The sequence below is a fragment of the Podarcis vaucheri genome (genome assembly GCF_965113315.1).
Source record: "Podarcis vaucheri genome assembly, chromosome: 1".
Classification (NCBI taxonomy): domain Eukaryota; kingdom Metazoa; phylum Chordata; class Lepidosauria; order Squamata; family Lacertidae; genus Podarcis; species Podarcis vaucheri.
Window position 1 is genome coordinate 123463259 of NC_138759.1, and position 24906 is coordinate 123488164.

Sequence of the window (24906 nt, forward strand, 5' to 3'; positions counted from 1 at the left end):
AGCTATGCATACTGAAATACCTTCTCCATCTTGTTTCTCAAATAATTTTGGATTAATTTCTATCGGGGGTTCTATTGCGCAACAGTGTGTCACTGGGTCAGATGCAAAGGTTCCCTTCCTCTGACAAAGGATGTACGTTTTAGGAGGATGTTGCAGATCGAAACAATCACAGCAAAGGACCTTTAACTTCTTTCCATGTGTCAACGTGTCTCCGAGATACGGATATCCATTTTATTGGGTGTATTTGGAGTCGGACTGTTCTATGCACTTTGTTGTGTACTTTTCCTCTTGCAAAATGCAATAAGGGAAAAGTTTAACTAGGAAGAAATATTGACTTATGCTAGGACAGGATAAAGCCCTACCTTACAGCATGCACTTTGTCCCACACTGTGCTGGTTTTTCAGTAAACACATTAAATGTCCTCAGTCCTATTCACGTGCCGCAAGGTCTGTGTAACATCTAGTAAGAACAGACTGAGGACTGGAATTCTAAGTCTAAAGTGACATTAGCTCTTCTTCTTTTTTTAAGGTAGGGGACAGGGAAGCAAAACTTTGCAGAACTTTTCATAGAAGACCTAGGTGACAGGTTTCTGGGTACATACTTGATGGTCACCCAGCACTGGGCAAAAAGTATTCAGCCCAGGGTTTTCCACTGTTTTCAGGGAGAGGGAAAGATCTGTTTATTATTAAGGGGAGTGCTAGAGAGGGAGAGATGTCTGAAAACCCAAAAACCTTGCCCCATCATGACTCCCCAAACAAGAATTCTCAGACACCTGCTTCTGTCTGAACTCCTTGAATATGCATTTGACCTATTCCAGAGAAGAACACAATGGCCCTTTGCAAGGATGCTTCCATGCAGCTCCACACTGCATATATATATATTCTTTCCTCTTTCCCTGTCTTCCTTTAACAAATGAAGACGCATTGGGGAACGGGGAGGAACTGCCACCCCCAACTGCTGATTAAAAAAAAACACAACCTGTCAAGGTTACCGAATATATCACCATATATCACCGAATATATTCTGTCAGAGTATACGCATGCTCCCCACCCATGGCGTTTTCCTTCCGCATTAGCACATTTTTCCCACAAAGGGCTGTAGCTCAATGGTTAGGCCAGCCTTTCTCCACCTTGGGTCCCCAGATGTTGTTGGACTACTACTGCCATCATCCCCAACCCCCAGGTCCTGCTAGCTAAGGATGATGAGAGTTGTAGCTCAACAACATCTGGGGACCATGGTTGAGAAAGGCTGGGGGAGAACATCTGCTTAGCATTCAGATCCCAGGGTTGGGAGAGAATCAAATCTGAAATCCTGGAGAGCTGGTTCCACTCATTTCAGACAATACAGAGCTAGATGGACCAGTGGTTTGACTCTGTATCGGGCAGCCTCCTATGATCCTAAAGGGAAATAAATGCAGAAGAGTGATTCAGTTTTAGCCCAGAACAGTCAACTCTGACTGGTTGAGATTCTCCATCACCTGCCCCCAGATCCGTTTTACTGAAAATGCTAGTTGAACCCATGCCCTCCTGCAAGCAAGGGAAGAATATGCTCTACTACTGAGCTATAGCTCCATCCCTAAAAAAATAATGTAATCTTTGTTTTTTTTAATAAAAAGTTAGATAAGAAAACGTCCATGAAATGTACAGCTGAAGTACTATCAACCAAAAAAAAAAAAAAAAGAGTGACTCATAGTTTCAGATGGCTAAAAAGAAAATTCTGTAGAAGGAAAATCCTGCGGTTGCAAGAACTGATTTCCTCAAATCGTTTTGTGACCCTGCCATCAATCACGCCAGAAATAGTTGTGTCTGCATTCCATTCAAAACAAAGTCTAGTGTCAGTTTCAAAGTTCTAGGGGTCAGGCCAGATTAGAATGAAGCTTTGATGTACAGTCCTTTTAAATTCAGGGTCAGACTATTTCTATACAACTTGACTCGTGTGTGTGTGTGTGTTTGTGTGTGGAAAGTATACTCCAAAAAATGACAAAAAAAACCCCAAAAGTGTGAAAAACGGTTTGTATTTTATGCAAACAAATATTTTACAAAGATTTAACAAAGATTTAAAATCACACTGCTGTCTCTTAGAAAAACTCCCAGGAATACAGTAAAGAGAATTCAACTCTACTGGAAAGCAAAGTGCTCAGAGCAACATTCATACAATTTCCACAAAAGTGCATAAAACGGTTAATGTAAAAAGCATTTCCTGTACACTGTAAAAAGGACTTGGAAAGCATGTTAGCACATATGGCATTGTCAGTCGCTACCGATCATCAAAGCAGTTTTTACAAGATCATACAGTAAGAAGCCTTTTTACAAAAACAGATTTTTTAAATAAAAAAGTACACTTTCCCAGTAAAAGATACTTTGAGATAATATATATATAATCTCGAGTGCATAAGAATATCAACTCTATAAAACATTTAAAGTTGTCCATTATGTGCCACAATCCAACAAGCCTGTGAGCTGAAGTGGGCATCTGCAGGTAGATCACCCTACTGAGTGCAATTCATGCTGGCTGAAAGGTGAGGAACGTAAAGCTACATCCAGCGCACCATGTGCTGGCCATGTGATGCTACAGAACAGCAGCCTCGACACCACCTGGCATGGAGAAAGCAGCTGCATGGCGCAACCTGCTTGGGTACATGAGAATCTGATCCAAGGACACGTTCCTTACATTTCAGTCAGCATGGACTATTCATCACTTGCTAACATGTTACGTTCAATAGGTCTGATTTCTCAAAAAATACTAAGCATAGGCATGACTTAAAAGCACACATGCACACAAATCAGAACGCCTCTTATTTGAGCCCCATGGGAATGAGTTTCTTCTGCAAATTCCCATTTATTTCAGGTGAATAATTTCTTAGCTACAATCTTTATAGATTTTTTTGCTTTCCTGACATTAGTGGACTAAACAAAAATAAGTGGTTGAGATTTTCAGCTTAAGGATCTGTACGCATTTTGAACTTTTTTTTTTTAAAGGGCCAGTGTAATGCTTTCACACTTTTTAATATCAAACACACAAAGCCAGCTCATGTATCTTCCCCTTAACACTATGGAATCAAGTTTCGTAAATAGGATGTAAGGCCCTAGGCTTCACAATGCTATATTCGTACCTGCTACTCTCGGTGCCTAAGAAGTGCTGCAAATATATTCTACAATATCGTCCACTATTCTTTATTCCAAAGAGCATACTTAAAACAATAAAGGTATTTCTTCCAAGAAGAACAACCATCACAGAAAGGCAGATTTAGGTGGCAAACCCATTGAAATTAATGAGCACGGCTAAGTTAGGTCTATTAATTTTAATAGGTCTACTCTTGAGTAAAGCACATAACTCTTTTGCTCATTTGTGTAATGTTTTGGTCATGTTTCTTGGCAATTTCGTTAAAGAGACAAAACATAGTACATCTATGTTACATCGGGGGATCACTGGTCATATTACAGAGGATGCAATAGTTATTTAAAACTGGTTTTAATTTCTCTGCTCCAAATCTGCATGAATTTTATTTTATTTTTTTGGAGGGGGGGAGGCGGAATCAGAACAAAATTCATTCTCATTCAATTTGTCTTTTGATTTATCGTATTTATCTTTTATTTATTTTTATTTTTAATTATCATTCTTACAAAAAAAAAAACACCACTCAGGAGATCTCCCCTTAAATAAATAAGCTATGCCACTTCTAACTGGGGAAAAGCCACACGTGATCATGTGCCCAAAGGCAACACAGTTTGAGAGGCGCTGAGGTGGAGCATTGAGCACCACTTTTAAGAGGTACTAGCTACCCCTGACCCATAATAAAGCATATGTATATATATATGTACATGGACATGGACAGGAAAAACAAGCGCTGGCAGCAATAAGTGAAACTCTCTCTAGACGCTTGACGCATCACAAGCTGGTGGGTCGTCAGACACCGATTTTGGCACAGGGGCACAGCAGAGAAAGACATTCCTCCCCAGGGTTTTATGGGCAAACCGGAAGTACATGAGATGGCCCATTGCAACGAAGGAAACAGAAATAAGCACCAGCAATCCGAAAGCTTCTGGGTTAGGAGCTAGGATGACCATGATAAAATGCAGGAGATCCAGAAGGTAATTCATGGAGTTTTGGACGCCATTTATGATACCTCTTTCTGATTCGATCACGTTTTCTTGCAGCAACTGCGTGACGGTCAGGTCAAAAGACCACAGTCCTGTTAAGACAAATGCAAAGGGAATTTGTTCAGTTCCTGCTTGGGGGGCAAAAAATGAAAGCCGCACAAGATATCTCATGTATCTCCAAAAGTTGAAAGGCCTTCTTTTCTACAGCTGATTTGCAAACGTTGAGACAATTTACATGCCTTAATGAAATGAACCAAGGTACAGTGGTACCTTGGGTTAAGTATTTAATTCGTTCTGGAGGTCCTTTCTTAACCTGAAACTGTTCTTAACCTGAAGCACCACTTTAGCTAATGGGGCCTCCTGCTACTGCTGCACCACCGGAGCACGATTTCTGTTCTTATCCTGAAGCAAAGTTCTTAACCCGAGGTAATATTTCTGGATTAGCGGAGTCTGTAACCTGAAGCGTATGTAACCTGAAGCTTATGTAACCTGAGGTACCACTGTAAAACTCATGCCTATTTTTTGCCTCTAAGTGAATTTTTCTTCTTCTGTATATAAGTATATAAGTATATTTTCTTCTTCTGTATATGTGTATATATGCCTAACCTATTCACCTCTTGGAAAAATAAAGAGATTGCTTGTTAACTGAGAACACAAACCAGTGTTTGTGTTTATCTGGAAATTAGTACTAAAGCATCAGATGGGGCTTACCTTCTAGAAGGCACATTTAAGATTGTAACTTAGATAATTAAGAAAGGATGTGAACTATCAAAACCTAAAAATATATGCAATGTGATCACTCTTTAACTATTCTCTCAACAACCCTTCTAGACTCCAGTACTAATGCACAGTTCTGCTTTGTTGTGAGATAATTCAGGGTGAATGTCCGCATAGTATATTTGCTTGGAAACTAGTTTCTGCCTTGCATGTTATGCAAAGATCATATATATGCAAGGAACGTGAACCTACAATTTCTGCACAAGCAATTCTACATCATATTTAGCCTTCAATCCTTTCTCTTAAAATCTGATTTAAGCAAGAGGATCTTCCAACTTCTGGAGAGGTCTAAATTGTTATTTAAAGCATCAGAAACAGTCATCTGCAAATGTCTAAAAGGAAGATGGAGGCAGCTTGGTTTTTCCTGCTTCAAAGGGCAGAACCCAAACCAATGGATTCAAGTTACAGGAAAGCAGATTCTGACTCAACATCAGGAAGAACTTTCTGATGTAAGAGCTGTTTGACAGGGGAATCGACTCCCTCAGGAGCTGGACTCTCCTTCCTTGGAAGTTTTTAAGCAGAGGCTGGATGGCCATCTGTCATGGATGATTTAGTTGAGATTCCTCAATCTCAAGGGGTTGGGACTAGATGACCCTCGAGGACCCTCCGCGCCCTAGAATTTTATGATTCTCTGAGTTAACTTACCAATTCTCGCAGCAATGACTCCTGCAAACAGAAGGCTTACGGAGACAATAGGCACAGGGTTGGGAGCCAAACCCGGATCAGAAGTTGACTCATTGAACAAGGAAGGCATTCCAGTTGTAAAGGGCATTTCCAGGAGCTCGCCTTGAGGCGCCATAGTAGGCAACGGGTTACTTTCAAACAATCTAGCGCTGATGTCAGCAAACGGGGAAACAGTCAGATCCAAAGGACTTCCAGGCATGAACACCGAAATCACACACAAGACGAGGGAAGCCAACTGGGCCACTCCAGAGATGATACCCGTACGAACCAGGCCACACCTGCGACGAAGCCAGGTGAAGGCAACAGTACCCAGGATTCCAGTTATGGCAGAACCCCCCATTAAGAGGCTTAGAGTGGAGCCACTCAGTCCCTGAGTATACGCATAGCCAGTAGTAATGCAGTCAAAGCCTAGGACAGTCATGTAAAGGAAGGCAAGGGCCATTCCTGCAAGGAACACCGGCTGGTTGTAGTAGGCCACCCATCCGTCCCGGAACGTACTGAAAGGCTCGGCCATCCGAGAAAGACAGCTAACTTCTTCCTCCAGTTTGGGCTCAAAGACAGCCATGTCTTTCTCGCCAATTAACTGGACTCCTTCGTTGGGCTTTGACTCGCCATCTGTGGACCGAGACAAGAGTTAAGTACTGCCAAGGAAAAACATTGTATTGTGCCATTACTTTATTTCGACAGTGGTTCGTCAAACTACAGCTAGAAGTCCTGTTAGCAAGAACTCCTGTGAGCAAGGAGAACTCAGGAGAGACTACATGCTTTCTGCCACTCAGCAGACCGTTCAGCTGCACCCAGGTCTTAAGTATCTGGCTTAAACCAAAGAATGTGGATCATTAGGACAGTAGCAGTGTTTGACACTGCGCTAGTTTTGCCATTTCATTTCATTTGTCTGTTTTAATGGATTTTGTGTTGTTGTTTTTTTAAAGAAGGACATCACTTTGGTATTTTCCTACTAATGAAAGGTAGTATATGATGATGATGATGATTACAAAAAACAATATTCAAGAATATATTCAACTCATTTTAAAAGGATCAGCTTTTGAAGGAATATATTTGTGACTGGCAGATGCACTTGGCAGATGGAATTAGAAGGTGATCACTAAGTGCCGACAGAGGCAGGAGTGATAGTAATATGTATGGAATCCACCTGTAGGAAACAAGCAAGTTTAACATTTCCAAACAAATTCAAAAGACCTTTTTGTAGTGCAATCCATTTTGGAAGCATTCTATGAAAAGAGAGGGACTGGGGCTGCAACTCTTCACACAGTGAGAGAGTAAGTCTCCTTCAACGCAATAGGGCTTGCTTTTGGGAAGCTGTACGTAGGTTTGTATCTTATAGGTCATTTCTATTTGGCCAAATACACTCCTTGGAAATACTGGTACCTTTCTGCATGTTCAGCTGCTTCAGTTCTGACTCCTCAACCTTTGAACTGGATTTATGAGCCAAAGCAGGAGTTTTCTGGTAAACTTTCCACAGCAGCATATATTCTGCACACATGGAAATCAAGTTCCACCCAGAAATGAATCCACAGCCAATCACAGGTGATCCAAAGGTCATTATCTGCCCAACAGCCATTGGAGCCAAGATATTGGTCAGCTGGTCAATTCTTCGTATTGTAGCATTCATATCTGTAAGGGAACATTGGAAAACGCAAAATTGGCACTTGATATAGAAGCTGGGAACCCCAAATTCAATACTATTTACTTGCACACAAAGATCTCCTAAAGATTTCAATAAAATTTACTGTAAACAAGTAAGCCTTGATTCAGAGGCCAACACTCAGACTTTCTATATTATATACTATCCTTTTGTTTTCCTCCTCATACTGCCCCAGAAACTTCTTAAATAATCATACATACACAGATCATTGTTATTTTTTTTAAGTTCAAACAGGCCAGAAGCTCCTCAAAGACTTGGCAGCACAACTGAATTACAGCAAAAAGTATGTAGCTTCTCACATTTCCTTTCTCTTCAAATGTACCTGTAGCCCTGTACAGTAAAAATAGCATCCGCAGTCTTTTGGCTCCACCACCTCATCTCCAATAGTCTTAACATACAATTTCTGTTGGATTACTGTGCAGAGATTCTCCTGCAGGTGCTCTCAGTGATCAAGCGGGGATATAAGGGTTCAGGCGATCCCTGAGATATCCTGGACCTAAGTTGTTCAGGACTCTGTAAATTCATACAACAACCTTCAGCCTGGACAACAACACATAACACCAGTGAAAACGGCTAAACTGGCTACCCATCTACTACCAAGCCCGGTTCAAGCTCCTTGTATTAATTTACAAAGCCCTGAACAGCTTAAGTCCAGGCAACCTAAGGGCCCTGCCTGAACCTTTACATCCCAGTTTGATCTCTGAGATCATCTATAGGAGATGTTGTTGCTTGTCCCCCGAGTTGGTGAGGCTCATTGGACAAGAAACAGTGTCACCAGCCCAGCCCTGTGGAATGTTCTTCCAAAATATGCAGCAGGTGTCTTCTATTTTGACCTTCAGACGATTGCTGAAAAGTTTTCTTTGTTCCCAGGCTTCTGCAGACAATTAAGACGAACACTTTCTGCAACAGTTGTCTGATTATCTTTGTGAATTTGTTTGCATGGTTTTTGTTGTGTATATGTAATTGTTGCAAACCACTTTAGTGTGTTTTTTTTAAAAAAATGAAGTTGTGGTATACAGGTATTTATTTTTTTTAATCTTTAAATAAATAAAGGCACTTCAAGTCCAAACATGTACAAGCAACTAAAATCAACAGAATGTGGTCTAGATTGTTGAAACATCCTGGAGCTTACTGACTCCATCTGCGCAGGCTTACGACTGGGGTTTAAGGCTTGCCATATGGCAACACAGTTCACCCCTCTTACGACAGAGGATATTGGCAAGAACTCATCGCACCTGGTAAAATTAGATCGATGCTTACCCTTGTACTACTGCAAGAAATATTTTCGTAGTAAAAATGTGACAAAGTATTGATTCTAAACACAGCTGTGTAAAAAGTTCTGTGTTTGTTCAACCTTGGCAGTGTAATAGCTGAACTATATCAAGGGCCACAGAGCATAATGTCTACATGACCAACTGATAATCCACTTATTATAATTAGCTACTCTCCTGCTCTCTCTGAACAAGAAAGAGGAGGGAAGAGAAACAAATATAATCTGCCCTTTATAACCTGATGTTGACTCACGACTCCTATAACACAGAAAAATGTGCTGATTTCAGCTAGTTTAAAGCCAAGTATACAGAGTAAAATAGTTTTTAAGATAACCAAAACCCAATATACATCACCTGCTAATTTGCTCCTGTTTTCACCCGCAACAACAACGACCCAGTCTCTCTGTATGGTAATTGATGTGGCAGTGCTGGCTAGATTTGCAATGTTTGCTATTGTGATGACTAGGATATAGCAAAGGGTCTGCAGGAATGGAAAGAGACGTTCAAGCAGAAGGAAAACAAATTAACCACTCTCCCTCAAACTGCTAAACTACAATTTACTTCTTGTTTACTTCTTGCCCACAACCATTGTCTGCTAGCAGATGCATCTTCCACTGCCTCAAAAACCATCCTTTGTCTTCTCTTCCCTCTGTGTGGACATAAAACTAGAGCGATCCAAAACCATTAAGGTATAGCAGGTATCCCCATTTGGCCAGCCAGGCCATTATGGCCAAGCCACACCCACCTGCCCAACAGGTAAAGTCATGGCTGGACCAAAAAGGGATTTGCAGGTACTGCTGATCAGCTGATTGATGATGCCTTCCAGAGGTGCTTTGAAGTCCTGACTATCAACAGATTGTTGGGGCTTCAAAGCACAGTGCTTTCTACAAATACCGCAAGATGATTTAAAAGATCCCAGCACAGCCCAAGCTGCCCTAGTCCCTACAGATTTATTTATTTTTAAAACAGTGTTTCCCCCCCCTCCTTAAAGAAGGCTTGAATACATTATGACATCAGGTGATAGACAGGCATGTTGTTCACCTGCCCAAGTTGGCCTATAGCAGGCTGAGAGAGATAAGGAACTGGCCAGTCCCTCACCCCTAGTATAAAGAAAAGAGTGTCCTTGAAAGCTGGACCATTGTTCAGTTCAGATAATCCATCAAACCATGATGTGCGAGATCATGAATGTGGCTTAACCTTGAGTTTCTTGTTCTGGCTTGGCAGGCAAGGACTAATCATAGTTTGCTGGTTTAAAAGCCTTCCTCTTCTGAAAAAGGAACTCTGAGAACGCCTGACCAGATTTTGAGAGCCCCCCCCCCCCGCAAATGACGCCACTGGTAACCACACAGAGTACTGAAGTTCATGTTTAACAGTGCAAACCTATACATTACGGCTGGGGAACCTGAGTCCCTCCATATCTTGTTGGACTCCCAACAGCCCTAGTCATAATGGCCTGTTGCGAGGGTTGATAGGAGTTGTGGTCTACCAACACCTGAAGGGACATAACTTCCCCACTCCTGCTGTGCGTGTCCACTCAAGAGAAAATGTCCCTGTTTACTCTAAGGTAAGCATGTATAAAGGTAAAGGGACCCCTGACCGTTAAGTCCAGTCACGGACAATTCTGGGGTTGCGGCGCTCATCTCGCTTTACTGGCCGAGGGAGCCGGCGTTTGTCCGCAGGCAGTTTTTCCAGGTCATGTGGCCAGCATGACTAAGCCACTTCTGGCAAACCAGAGCAGCACACAGAAACGCCGTTTACCTTCCCGCCGGAGCAGTACCTATTTATCTACTTGCACTGGCATGCTTTCAAACTGCTAGGTTGGCAGGAGCAGGGACTGAGCAACGGGAGCTCACCCTGTCATGGGGATTCGAACCGCTAACCTTCTGATCAGCAAGCCCTAAGCTCTGTAGTTTAGACCACAGCGCCACCCACGTCCCTTAAGCATGTATAAGATTGCTTTACTATTGATCTAGGATGGGACCAACCTTATTGGCCTAGCAAGAGGAAATCCATTTAAGCACTGACAACAGACTATATTCGATTGAATCCATTAAGTATTGTGACATCAAAAAACTTCAGGCTGACTGAAAAGGCAACAGTGCTATCATAATCAAATGTTTATCAATGGTTTTTTGGATAAAAATGATGAGGTTTGTGCACTTACCAGAAGCCACCCATGATATAGAGCCAAAAGCTGAGTCTTAAACAGGAAGACCATCATCAGAAGGATGCCACACAAGATGACCGATGCATTCTGCACAATTAAGGATGTCTGGGCCACTGTTTAGGATAAAGGGAGAGGAGGGGAAATTGCAATTTAGGTCATGCCAACAATAACAATAGGAAATATGCAACCATTGGAAGACCTTGCATCTTTTCACGCAACTTTCTATTCAATATTTAAAGCAAAACATGTTTCGTGTTTACAGACTCCTGGCTTCTGTTATTTCTCCCAGCACTTTGAGGGACAAAAAAGGGGGGGAGTGGGTGCATAAGAGCAACACTTGGTTGAGATTGCTCCCTAGGATATAACACCCGCAAGTCTAAAGAAATTAAAATATGACTCTAAATGAAGAAGACATTTGGTAAGAATTATGTTGAAGCTGTCTGGCTTGCTCCACCAGTAAGAGTAACTACGCCTTCGCTGAGTAACCCCCTTGGGCTTAGTGTTCAAACATGGAGTAATTGTTCACCCATTGGGCCCTGCCTTCAAAACAAAGGCATAATTTTTTAAAATGCTAACGCCTCAGCCAAGGAGGAAACACCTAGCGTGAGTAGCTGAAATGTACTACTAATGGCAGTAATTATTTAAAATTAGCTTTAAGCAGGTCACATAATTATACTGTCTGCAAAATGCTTAGTCCAAGAGACAAGGCATATGAATTTTGCAGAGAATATGTGACCATTACAGCCCTGCCACACAGGTTTTATAAAGAGGATAGGCCTTGTTGTACACAGTGGTACTTGCTTCTGAGTAAACCTGGATAGAACTCTGCGAGCTTGCAGAGTTATTCTTTACCAGCTCCGAATGAGATACTAATCAAACTTTCAATGCCTCTAGCATTTTATTCAAATATTCTACACCTTGATAAGGCTCATCATTTTCAGACTGGCATAAAATTAACTAAGCCATACTCAGAGTAGGCCTACTGAAATCAACGGGCATACATTAGTCGTGTCTATTGCTTTTAGCAGCTGTACACTGAAGTTGAGATACAACCCAGTGCCACATGGGTGAGGGGAATGCTTGAAAACTTGCAATAATAATAATAATAATAATAATCATCTATTTAGAAAGTAAACATTGGCGTAAGCCATTTTAACACCTTCCATCTTGTTTTCTGTGATTTGGAGTCCACTTAACACATGTCAACATTCTTCATCAAAACCACTAAAACATGACTAACCTTTGAGCCTTGGGTTCTTGTCTACCCAGTCTCCAATAATGGCTCCCAGAAGAAGAACTGAACCTGCCACAACCAGCCCATAAACAGCAGTCAAGAGCAGACTGTTTCCGTACAGTTCAACCAGGAAGACCGACACTGCAAAGTGCCACATACGATCTCCCTAGAGGGGGGAAAAAGAGATTTAGTTTAATACTAAATCATGTGCTGCACATAACAATTTAGGGCAGAGCTTTCCAAACCTTTCATGTTGGCGACACACTTTTTAGACATGCATCATTTCGCGACACACTAATTCAGTTTTACTAACAAATCGGTGGGCTACCTGCTCCCTTTGCAGCCCTGGGAGGAGCGCAGGGAGCGTTCATGGGACACACCTACACACTGCAGCTGACACACTAATGTGTTGTGACACACATTTTGGAAAGCTTTGCTTTAGGGTGTCTATAAAGTATCCAAGAGTGTCTTCCCCATATTTTTGGGTAAGACGCTCCCCGTGAATCTCCTTCCTTGAGGGGACTCATCTTCTTGCCCTTGTCACCATTGCCCTTTCCCTGGCAAGGGACTAAAAAGACAACCTAAACACAAAACGAATAAACGAAGGCACCAGACAACTACCCTCCTTTATTATCTCCCATGCTGAAGTTCCTTGCATCCTTCTCATTGGTTACCTGAACTGTAATAACCCAACATCCTCCTCCTTCACAGCACTTTAACTCCAACGTTGGTTTGTTGGAAGTTGGAGCCCTTGAAACTGTTCCAACTCTGCTTGAAGTTGACTAGATTTCAACTTCTATATATGTAGAACCCAATAAATCCTGCAAGCGCTGCAATGGAAACTTCCCCATTATCCTAGCAACTGCGATAGCAGATGAACTCTGATGAAATGCCCGTAACTGTTTTACCGTTACTCAAATAAATATACAGAACAGGAGCTTGGGTGGCATAATAAATCTGCTGTTGAAAAAACCAGAAACCCAGTAGTTTCCTCATCTGTCACAAAGCAATAGCTGTGTACCAGACAGGCTACTCCTACAGTAATCCTTAATTTGCACTGGACAGGTTACATTGCAGGCAATGGGACTGTTACACAGTAAGTCAATTATTGCCTGTGACCCCCATTATCTGAGTGGAAGGGTCATGTCATCTAATGACCCTTTAAAGGCCATCTGTCAGACAAGCTAGCTAAGGGGTGTCGCTGACGTTCATTTATTTGGTGATGTTCACATTCCAGCAATCTACCTTCCTCTGAAAAGTCCTAAATGTGTGTTCAGCAGATAAGTTTCTCACTTTGCTAAGCAGCAGAAAGGGAGCAATCGCCGATAACAAACATGGGACGCACAAGTGAGGCCAGCAATGTTGCAATGAATGTGTGCTTCTCTTCTCTTCTCTAGCCAAGCTAGCCTCCACAATTCTCCATTCTATTAGTCCTACCAACCAGTTTGGCCCCCTCCAATATTCAGCCCACACTCTGTAGCCTCTAAGTGTGCTCAGTCTTCACTGGGTTGTTTTGTGGTCCCTTTATCTAAGTCCCCACCACCTCCGCTGGAAATATTCTTTGGTATTTCTGAAAACCTTGAGACTCCCCTGAACATGCTGGTGCCTCCTCTCTTGTGTGTGGGTTGCGCCTTTTTGGCTACAAAAGCAACAACACTCACTTCTGAAAACACTGGGAATGGTTGTTTAATGCCTGAAAATAGCCAAGGGAGCAAGAAAAACAACAATCTGGTAACAACTAAACCAAAGGACCTATGGAAGACTTTAGCTAAGTGCATAAGGGTAATGCCACACACTGCATTTTTGGGTGTGCATGTAAAGCTGTCCTTAAGATGTAAATGTAATAAAGCAATGCGTATGAGTAAATACACTCACTGAGGAGCCACGTTTGACGTAAGTGCCCTTACGGGGCTGAAAATATGAAACTACCCTAACTTGATATAGTTACTAGAAGCAGAATTTTCGTCTCTAAAAATGTAAGTTGTTTTGGCTGTTCCATAAAGGTCCTAGCTGAAGCCACAGGTGCAACCTGAGATTAAATGCTTAGTTATTGCTTGTGACAGCTGTCAGACTGAGCACAACATTCTCTTGGAGACAAAGGAGGAGTTCCTTGCCACAAAACTAACAACCAAAAACAAGCATGGATACAGTTGCCTGCAATATTTAAGCATCCTTTAATTCAAATATTTAAAGTCTTGGTTCCACAAAGTGTGTGTCTGTGTGTGTATTGCTTCTGCAAAGTTAGCTACTTAAGAAAGTGTTTCTTTGCCTGTTTATTTTTTTATTAAGAGAGAAAAGCAGTGAGTCAGACACTAAGGCTGTCATGGGTGGCACAAACCAATTGTTAGCAAATTAAACTGGGGAAGTTAATTAGCTTCTTATGCCTTCATACGAACCCCGTGCCTCAGAAGCAATTCCCAGTAAAAACAAATGAAACTACAAGGATTCCACCCTCTACATAACCACATGCAGGATAATCTGTGGTGCTTCACAACTTGCCTTGTCAGACAGAGGCATCGGGGTGCTATGTAGCAAAACTGAAATGTTTTGTTTTGCTGATTTGCACCTAAGACACCTAAGATAATAATTTATTTATACCCCACCCATCTGCCTCGGTTTCCCCAGCCACTCTGGGCGGCTTCCAACAGAACAGTAAAATACAATAACCTATTAAACATCAAAAGCTTCCCTAAACAGGGCTGCCTTCAGATGTCTTCTAAAAATTTGGTAGTTATTTTTCTCTTTGACATCTGGTGGGAGGGCGTTCCACAGGGCGGGTGCCACTACCGAGAAGGCCCTCTGCCTGGTTCCCTGTAACTTGGCTTCTCGTAGCGAGGGAACCACCAGAAGGCCCTCGGCGCTGGACCTCAGTGTCCAGGAAGAACGATGGAGGTGGAGATGCTCCTTCAGGTATACTGGATGCTCAAAAGAGCATACCTGCTGCCTCCACAACAACAGCCAAGATGTTCTTTCTGTACTACAGTACCACTCCACACATGCCTGAATTGCCACCATCTTTCAATAGCCGATTTTTCTCCTCAAAAACAACAAAAAAAAGGAAAGGGGGAGGTCTTTTTCCCTCAGAAAACCAACTGGCTTATGTGTGCTCAACTCTGAACTGAACTATAGAACCTATCTCTCTATCGCATCTTGAACAAAACATTCCAACCTCTCCCACCCGCAAATTCATGGTCAGTTAAGGACACAGAGGGGTTTTCATTAGATAGAGACCCTTTTAAAGTAGGGGTGAGGAACAGGAGGCTCTCCTGCTCCCATCAGTCCCAGCCAACATAGCCAACAGCCAGGGTTGAGCGGAGGTCCAACGTATTTTAAGGACCAATCTACCTAAATTATAAGCCACAATTCCAGACGCAGATGTGTGCAGGCAGAGCAGAAGGGTGTGCACAGCCAGAGGTTTAAAGAGCTGCTTATTACAGCTGATCACCCAGCTGAACAAGCAAGCCCGTTTTAAATAGAAAAAACAGGTTCCAAGGTGAACAGCTACAGTGGAGCCATTCAAACAACCTTTGTGCTTTATGCATGTGCTTTGGCCATGATATGACAGCCAAGAATTACAATTTCAACCTGACACATTAAAAAAAAGCACATTTAGTGCTCCTCCTGAAATCCATGGGAGTTGCAAAACTTAACTCTAGCTAGATCGTGCCCCAAGTATTTTATGATGAGTTTAGGGAAATTCTTTATTGCACTGAATAGTGAGATACTCACTTCCAACCAGGAATGGCCCAATAGATTTTTCTGCTTCAAAGGACAAGATGGGGTCCCATTCCACATAAAAAGAGCTGGTAGTTCAACCTTACTTCAGCACTGGTTAGTGGACAGTGTCTTCCATTGCGCCCAAGGGCAGCAACCTGGGTTTACAGTTTGGGGCTGACTGAGTGGCACCCACAGCTCTGTTCCTCAGTCCCTGCCCAGTTCCCAGCATTTGCTGCCTTGCTCTGACTAATGGCAAAGCTGTCCCTGAGCGAACTATGGCCAAACTAAAGAGAGGCATGCTGAAACCCCAGTCCTAATCACGTGTGTCTTTTCACCTTCTTGCAATATCAACCTTAGTGGTTTTGCTGTGTCAGTTTAACGCCATATTTGGTGGCACTGTGCTGATACAGATGTACTATATGCTGCCACAAAGATCATAAGCTCCGTGTTCCTGCATGACAGTCACTGGGGAACAGCATATAAAAATTAATTAAACTTGCCTTCTACAGAGAAAGAAAAAGTTTGCCTTTTATTTGAATCAGGACAGAAGCTTCTCAGTTCACGTATGGGTTGTTTACTATTATTATTATTATTATTATTATTATTGCTCCTTGGAAATGCTGTGTCTTAACCATCCCATTTTGCTAACAAACATTCTTCCTCATAAATCACTGATAATTTCATCAATATTTTAAGCACATTTGCCCCAATTCGACACACATTTAGAGTTACCTATGTAAACAAAATAAATATCTCTTGGTACGGGAAAGGAGAAAAATTCCAGCAACAACAATTATTATTATCATTATCATTATCTATACCCCGCCCATCCAGCTGTGCTTCCCCAGCCACTCTGGGTGACTTCCAACACATACAAAAACATAATAAAATGTCAAACATTTTAAAAAAACATTAGCCAACCAGGCCTTTGGATACTGCTGAAAATAAGTGAGAATATTGATATCAAAGCTCTTTAACAAAGCTGAGATCTACATTATTCTTCATTGAAAAGCATAGGCTCTGGTCCTAACAGAGCTGAAACCTGTGATGGGGCTTGCTAAAGAATTCAGGACCAATGTGTTAGAGCATATTTTATTAAATGTATTGTTGCACATTTTACCTGAATTGTGGCATGATATCATACAGCACAACCCCCTCTTGTTGATATATGCAACAGTTGTCCAGACCAGCCAAATGTATATTATCTATGGTTATACATTACTTACCCAAGTGGACAGGGAATGGCCAAGGTACAGTAGGAATTTTGCAGAGGTGAAATAACTGGCACAGGATCCTAAGATGGAAACAGAACAGAGTTGTCATTTAAGTGTGTCCTGCCAATTTACTTTTCTTGTGCAGCTAGACCAGGGGTCAGAAAACTTTTTCAGCAGGCAGCCAGTCCACTGTCCCTCAAACCTGGGGGGGGGGCAGACTATATTTTGGAGAGAAAAAATGAACAAATTCCTTTGCCCCACAAAATCCTATGCATTTTAAATAAAAGCAGACATTCTACTCATGTAAAAACACCAGGCAGGCCCCACAAATAACCCAGAGATGCATTTGAAATAAAAGGACACATTCTACTCATGTAAAAACACACTGATTTCCAGACCGTTCGCGGGCCGGATTTTGAAGGCGATTGGGCAGGATCCAGCCCCGGGGCCTTAGTTTCCCTACCCATGAGCTAGACAGTGTCCAAGCTTCTACCATCATCTCTGCCGTTGTTTAGTATCGTTATTTAGCTTAATAAATTTGAGTAAAGCACCAAGACAGCTTGACAACTACCCATAGGTTTCAGTCTTTGCTTAAAGAAATATCCACCTCCTTTAACACCAAGTTTTATTAACTGTCACGAGGCACTCAGTTTTTCCATCTATCTAGTCTGCCACATTTTTTTCAATCTATCTTGCAACCTGCTGCTGCCTTAGTCCCAATTTAATGTCCATGCATCCTCCGCCAGAATTATTTCATGTGCTACTCAGAAGTGCTGCTATGCAATTCCAATGGCAAAAAGTTATGAACAAAATTCCAGCAGTGGTCCTACCTCTTTTCGACATAAAAGCCATCACAACTAACGCCACACATGCACTTTTCTAGGTTACAGGGATATGAGCCTTTCAACCAAGCTAACGAAAGCAGAAGTATGCAGATGTTTCTCTCTTCAGTGCGAAAACCACCACAAAGTTTCTCCTCTTCTTCAGCAACATCATTTTATACCTCATGGTTGCAATCCAGCATTACCTGTGTGCCCTCTTCCCATGTAAGGGAATATAGCCTCCACAAAGCATAACACGTCTTCTCCCAGACATAGCCAGGATTCCAACGCATCTTGGATTTCTTCTCCTAAAGAATTCCTTCTCCTAAATAGGAGCTGGCTGCCAAAACATAGGAAGCTGCCTTAGACCACTGATCCATCTAGTTCGGCACCATCTTTCCTGACGGGCAGCGATTCTCCAGGTCTTCAGACATAGGACACCCGCTGCCGTAATTGGACTGAAGTTGGGGTCTTCTGTGTGCAAGGCAGCCGCCCTCTACCAATGGGCTACGGGGGCCCTTCGTCAAACTGCTGAACTGTCCAGCAAAAGCAAGGTAGAGTCATACCTTTGTTCTCGAGCAGAATGCGTTTCAAGAGTCCGTTCAATTCCTGAAACCATTCGCGGCTTCCAATTGGCTGCATCCTGCAGCCAACTGGAAGCTGCGGAAGACGTTCGGCTTCCGGAAATGGTTCAAAAACCAGAACACTCACTTCCGGTTTTCAATCGTTTGGGAGCCAAAACGTGTGAGTGCCAAGACGTTTGGCCACCAAGGTATGACTGTACTTTGCAAGAGCGCTTACAGCGCACCCATCAGCGCAGCGACTTTGGTTGCGGGCTGGGTGCATGCGCACCCACTACCAGTGCCGGATTAAATCCTATGGAGGCCCCTGGGCAGTCGAAATATCACCAGTTGCCACCTAGCAAGTTTTATGAACTGGCAACACACCAATTCACAGAAAGCTTCGTTTCTGGAGCGGGTAACACCGAACTAAGAAAGCTTGGTTGCCATTTTTCCTTCAAGATCAAATCAGTATTATTTCGACCCCTTGTCGCAGGGCCCCCTCAAAGGTCCACAGGGGCCGGTGCCTCCTCTCTGCCTGTGTGGTAACGAGACACTGCGGGCAAGCGCCTGGCGCTGTGCGCGCAGAAGAGAATCCAGCGCAGCTCGCGCGTAACGCGCCTCGCGGGCTGAGCGGAGCGCGCGCGCGCCTTTGTGCAAACTCCCTCCTTCCCCCGTGCGCGCAAGACCTCTCCATGACCCGCTTCCCCGCGTCAACAAGGCAGCCTGCGCTCGGCTGGCGACCGAACCAGCCTCGCCACCTGCGCCCGTGCGCTCAGCCCGCGTCCCTCTCCGCGCTCGGCGACTCACCACAGCATCCTTGCTTGCTTTGCTGTTCTGCCATGGCTTATATATATCAGCTTGGCACCTCTGAGTTGTTGTTGTTGTTTTTAAAAATCTCTCCCCCGGGAGGGGGGGTCCTTTCCTCTCGGCGGCTCGTTGCTCTCGTGAGAGAGCGCGACAGAGGCGGGCCGGCAGACACGCGCGCACGCACCCACACGCGACGAGCGCAGCGGCGAGCTCGGGGGTACCCAGGAGAGGAGAGCGGGGCAGAGCGCAGCGCCAAGAAGAAGAAGAAGCGGACGAAACGGCCTAACCCCCGTGTTGCTCTTTCCAAACTTAGCTATCACTGTAGCTGAAGTTGGAAAGAAATGGCCTTATGGGCAGGTGGCCGCGACGCGACCGCTCCGCTGGGAATGGGGACCCCGCAAGGCGCCCACCAAGTTCCTCAGGCCGCGGCTCCTCCTGCCCGAGCTGACCCCTTGGGCTCTGTCCTGGCGCTGTGGCGAGCCGACCCTTTATATAGAGGCGAGGGGCCGCGCGAAGGTGGAGGAGTTCCCCGGAGTCGCCTATCAGCGGCCGGCAGATCTGCATATCCCCTCCCGCCCGTCCTGACTGTGCGAGCTGCGCCTTCTGCAAGGGAGGAAGGGATGGCTTGGAAGAAGAGAGAGAGAGAGAGAGAGAGAGAGAGAGAGAGAGGGCTGGTGCTTCTTTTGGGGAAGCCGGGACTGAGAGGAGGGGGGGCCTTTTATAGGGCTAGGAAGGCTGGCCGGAATCTCCACCCTGGAAGAGGTACATTATCTGCTCCCCGCAGGGCTTTTCAAATGACACCCTGCGACGCATAGCATCCTCCTGAGTCTCCTCCAGCGCTGCGCCTCAAAACAAAACTCAAGGACCACATTAGGAACGGCTTCCTAAGGGGGAGGGGGGTGATCCGGGGACCCTCTAAAGCCATGGTTCCCGACGTGGGGCAATTTGATTTTTAAGTGTGGGGGGAATTCGAGGATGAGTTATGAACAATGAGTTTTTTATTTTATTTTTTGCATTTCTTCCTCCACGTGAATAGGACTTCACTTTTTGAATAATAAGAATTATATGGCATGGGGGGGGGGACAGGATTTTAGAGATGCTTAGGTGGGGCATGCCCCCCCCCCGAAAAAGGTTGAGAACTACTGCTCTAAAGCAAATGGCCACCACTGAAAAGATGGCACATTTGGTCTTTCTCACTCAAAAGCACCATCATTCCTGCTGGTTTCCCATAATTTTTTTTTAATATACTTTTTATTTGATTTTATGAATATAAAATTATAACAATACAACCATACACATCCACATTTAAAGATTCTTCCGAATCTCTGGACTTCCCACCTTCCCCCTCCATGAGTCCTATTATTAACCTTTTCTACGGCATCTTTTTCAGTGATCCACATTTTATATCACTCCATTCTCTCCGTAGTACTTGCCACATTGCAAGTGTTATTGCAGTCCTGCTAATGTTTTCATCTGCTTACAGTGCTCTCCAAAATAAATTATAATTCTTCCCCATTCTTTGTTTTGTTTTGTTTTTTTAATTAAAGATTTTCTTGGTTTACAAAGGTATGAGCAATCTCTCCCTCTCTTTTTCCCCCCAAGTTACATTTTTACAGATCAGTTTTCCCCCATTCTTTGTTAAAGTTTTGGTCTTCTTGGTTCCTGAGCTTTCCGGTCAGTTTCGCTATTTCGGCATAGTCCAACAGTTTCATTTGCCATTCTTCTCTGGTAGGGACAGGTTTCCCAAAATTTTACTCAAGTCCCCCTCCGGGTTTCATTCATGCCCTTCTTTCCTGGTCTGGAAACTTCAACGTTCAGCTCTCCCTTCTGGAAGGCTGCCATCTCTCCTATGCCATGTGCCATTTCATAGATTTTTCTGATCAGGACCCTACATGCCACCAAGGATACCGATATCACCATTCCCTTTCTAATAGTGGTTGAGTGCCAATACATTTGGAAGCAAAAGACGGTCCTTTCCACACACTGAAACAGTGCTTTCTACAAGCTCAAGAGACATCCTTGTTAAAGATTGGATTTGAGGATAGAAGACATTGCTTGTTTACTGAAAGTGGCTTTGTTGGGTGTTATATAGGAGCGGATGAAGTGAATATTTTGTGTGTGTGTGTGTGTGTGTGTGTGTGTGTGTGTGTGTATCATAGACAGACGAAGAATTGGAAGTCCCTTCCGAGTTTTATTTATCTCTCTCTCTCTCTTAACATCATCATCAACAACAAATCTTTATTACGGTTGTAGACCATCATAAGGACGGAGGGGTACAATCATTTAAAATCTAAAAAACGTTTAAAAAAAACTAAAAGGAGATGAAACAGAACGTATATATAAAAATCTAAAAGAAGCTCTCTTAACATCTTTTCTATTTCTTTTTCTTTGTTTGCCTCTCTTTCTTTATTCCCCTTTTCTTTTTATTGTATTAAGATCGAAGTCTTAGCAGGGACAAAAAAAGGGGAAAAGATATTTGATACTAACTTTGTATTTTTCCTCTATAAGCACTAATAAAATCTATTTAAAAAGTGAGAGACATCGTAGGTACAAAGAGGGATATCACTTTGTAAATTTAAAAGATTTTTTAAGCAACCAAAAACCACACGTCCCTACAAGCACCTGTGGGACCCCCAGACTTATGAATACCGATGGCAGTTGAGCCTATAAAAAGAAAGTTTTTCTAAAGCTTGTGAGTAGGAGACCTGTGGCCCGCAAACTGGTTGTTGGACTGCAACTCCCATCGTCCTTGACCATTCGACATGCTGGCTGAGGATGGTGGGATCTGGAGCATAGCTGTCAACTTACAGATTTGAAAATAAGGGACCAGCAGCCTCGAAAATAAGGGATCAGCAGCCAAAATAAGGGATTTTCAGAGCACAGGTATGTTTAACTTCTGAGCCCCTCCAAGCCAAAGGCAGAAAGCTCAGCCAGCAGCCAAACGAAGCCTCAAGCGGTGGTTCCCACAGCACAGCAACCCAGCAAAGGGGATGCAGCAAGGAAAACCACCGTCACCTCTACGCTGGGAAGCGCTGAGCAAAGGCGAGTCCCCAGGCAACGCGGCCGATTTGATCGGCACAAGGCATGCAAGCTCCAACCCCCAGTCGTTCTTAGACTCCTTATTGGGTGAGCAACGCAGCCAAGCAACACAGTTGGAGCCTCCCTCCTCCCTGGCCAGCAGGAAGGTAGGGAGAGGAGCTGCTTCCTTTGAAACCCGGGAAATTTAAGGGACATCATCAATAAGGGACAGCAGCGGGACATGGTGCTGGGATAAGGGACTTTCCCGCCAAATAAGGGACGGTTGACAGCTATGGTTTAAGATGTTTCTTGAGACCCAAATATAATCCTAGTCCCAGGACATGCTACTGAATGTTTGTGGGTTAACTTAAAGGGACAGCAGTGGGACACGGCGCTGGGATAAGGGACTTTCCCGCCAAATAAGGGACGGTTGACAGCTATGATCTGGAGTCCAACACCATCTAAGGGCCATATTTGGTTCTCCACCCCTGGTTTAAAGAACCAGAAGCTGGGCAGACTCTGCATGTCTGTGAGTTCAGTCAGCGGCTGAGAGCAGTCAAGTCATGGAATATTAGGGGCAAGCGGGGCAGGGATAGGGGAGGAAAATGGTACAGAGGAAACTGGTCTGCTGAAGTCCATAATTAAGGCCTATTTGCTTATATTGAGCATCCTGGAGCTGGAGGCAGGCAGTTAATGGAGTTTATGGAAGCATGCTGAGAACAAACTTCAACATAACAGGATGTTTCAGGGGGAACGAAAGGGAAAGATCCAACTTTTCCATATTCCAAAATGCTCAGGTTCAAGGCTGGCAGCCCTTTAGAGCAGGGGTCAGCAAACCTTTTCAGCAGGGGGCTGGTCCACTGTCCCTCAGACCTTGTGGGGGGGTCGGACTATATTGGGGGGGGGGATGAACGAATTCCTATGTTCCACAAATAACCCAGAGATGCATTTTAAATAAAAGGACACATTCTACTCATGTAAGAACATGCTGATTCCCGGACCATCTGCGGGCCAGACTTAGAAAGCGATTGGGCCAGATCCGGCCCCCAGACCTTAGTTTGCCTACCCACGCTTTAGGGCTATAAAGAAAACATGTCCTTCTTCTTGCCGCCCAAAAATTCCTATCTGTTCCGTGAGGCCTAACCAGGACTATCAGCTTCCTATTCCAGACTGGCTGGAGTCCCAAACAGAAGGGGAAGGGTCACGAGGGTCATCTAGTCCAACCCCCTGCAATGCAAGCATCTTCTGCACAACATGGGGATTGAACCCACAACCCTGAGATTGAGAGTTTCCTGCTCCACTGAATGAGCTATTCCAGTATTTGCCGGGCCCAGAGATCCTGAGCCCAATGGCTTTTGTGCCGGATTCCAGATCTCTGGCCTCTTTCCCTCCCTTTTCAAAATAAAACAAAATAATTAAATTTTTGCTGATGGGGTTCCTGGCTGTACTGCACAGCAACGTGCAGGTAAGATTCCAGCCAACCACCATCTGTTTTTGCACAGTGACATCTACGCACATCCATATGCAATTTTTATTTGAATCTGTGTATGGCGCTGTGCTCCTGAATACTTTGATACTTAAGTATTGAGATACACCACAACATTTTGTTGCAGGACCCACTTGAATACAGTAGAAACAAACTCAGGTGGTTGAATGTCCTGTTGGCTTGAAAAGCACTCAGAAATAAACTAGTGTTTTCTCTATACTTGAGGGACTTCCTAAGTAACCGGAAGTCCATAAGTTTGTAAATTAAAGCAAAAATTAAAAACAAACCAAAGCCTGATAAATGACTTGTGGCCTTCCAGGATGTTGTCGTCATGGCCATTACAACTTATTACCTGCCCTTCACTGTAAGTCCCAGGGCGGGTTGGAACCATTTAAAATACCATATTCAAAACAGTTTAAAACATGCAGAATGTCGATGTGCCTGTGGCAGAGGATGCTTAAGCCACTAGCAGCTTATAGGAAGCATTTTTGTTCTTCTATCATTCACATTAGCATGCACCCTGTTCAGGTCCACCCATTTCTTTAAATTCGTATCTTGTGTTTTATGTAATTTGCTCTGGTTTGTGCTTTGGGATGTGAATTCTAAGGGAACTTTCTGCTTGCTGCTATAGTGTTTGGTTGCTCCTGTCCCGTGTGTGTGTGTGTGTGTGTGTGTGTCCCAGTGCTAGCCATTTTGAGAATCCCACTGGTGGATACTGTCAGGGGTTCAGAAGCAGAGACGCAGAGAAGGGTGGAAACAGAGAGCGAGGGGGAGGAAGCCGAAGGGAGAATGAGTGATGATGACGAACCGAGATCTCCAAGCCTAAGCAGTGAGTCAGAGGACTCCCAAAAGGGAGCCCCAGTGAGCAGAGCAAGGGGGGGATCCGGGGGGACACCCCAGGAGGAAGGGAACAGAGGAGATTCAGAGAGCAGCAGCTGGAAGTCGGGACCCACGCTCAAGACTGAGAGCAGCAGGGAGGAAGGCAGCCAGGCATCGGGTTCCGGAGGCCGTCAGCAGGAGGGAGGGCACGAGTCAGGGGTGGTCACGCACTCCTCAGAGAGCGAGGCAACGGTCAAGAGGAAAGTAGAGAGTTGGGCGCGCGCGCCAAGTTCAAATGCAGCGGAAGCTGGAGCAGTAAGCAGCCCGGAGAGTGAGCCAGGTCCCAAAGCTCGCCGAAAGGAAGCGGAAGGATCAGGGGGGTCAGCGTCAGAGGAGAGTAGAAGGGAGGAGTCCCAGGGGGGCAGAAGGACCCAGAGACGTAGGGAGAGGCGAAGGAGGTGGAGCAAGGCTAGGGTATTAAGCTGGTGTGCAAGAGGCGGGGACTCAGATGGGTCTTCGCCGACCTAGGGCAGAAGGTGTAGAGCTGCACGCTGCAGTTCGG

The 24906-nt window shown here is 44.2% G+C and overlaps 1 protein-coding gene across 2 annotated transcripts; it reads right to left on the minus strand.

Annotated features, from left to right (window-relative positions):
- Positions 1 to 1998: 1998 nt before the first annotated feature.
- Positions 1999 to 19495, minus strand: SLC40A1 (solute carrier family 40 member 1). 2 transcript variants are annotated; one of them, XM_082242247.1, is made up of 9 exons: positions 19129 to 19495; positions 19022 to 19094; positions 16843 to 16910; positions 11906 to 12065; positions 10663 to 10778; positions 8853 to 8979; positions 6951 to 7196; positions 5523 to 6176; positions 1999 to 4192 (listed from the first exon to the last, which is right to left on the minus strand). In XM_082242247.1, the coding sequence occupies exons 2-9, from the start codon at positions 19053 to 19055 to the stop codon at positions 3873 to 3875; spliced, it is 1725 nt and encodes a 574-aa protein (XP_082098373.1). In that variant the 5' UTR covers positions 19056 to 19094; positions 19129 to 19495; the 3' UTR covers positions 1999 to 3872. The 2 variants fall into 2 exon arrangements, with proteins under 2 accessions (XP_082098373.1, XP_082098372.1); XM_082242246.1 differs by having other exon boundaries at positions 19022 to 19494.
- Positions 19496 to 24906: the final 5411 nt, after the last annotated feature.

Excerpts from the sequence above, each read along its gene's own strand:
- SLC40A1 (XM_082242247.1), bottom strand. The coding sequence starts at position 19,055 with ATGGCAGAACAGCAAAGCAAGCAAGGATGCTGTG. Across the intron at positions 16,911-19,021 it reads AAGCAAGCAAGGATGCTGTG|GATCCTGTGCCAGTTATTTC; the intron begins GTGAGTCGCCGA and ends TTTCCATCTTAG. Across the intron at positions 6,177-6,950 it reads GCAGCTGAACATGCAGAAAG|ATGGCGAGTCAAAGCCCAAC; the intron begins GTACCAGTATTT and ends CTCGGTCCACAG.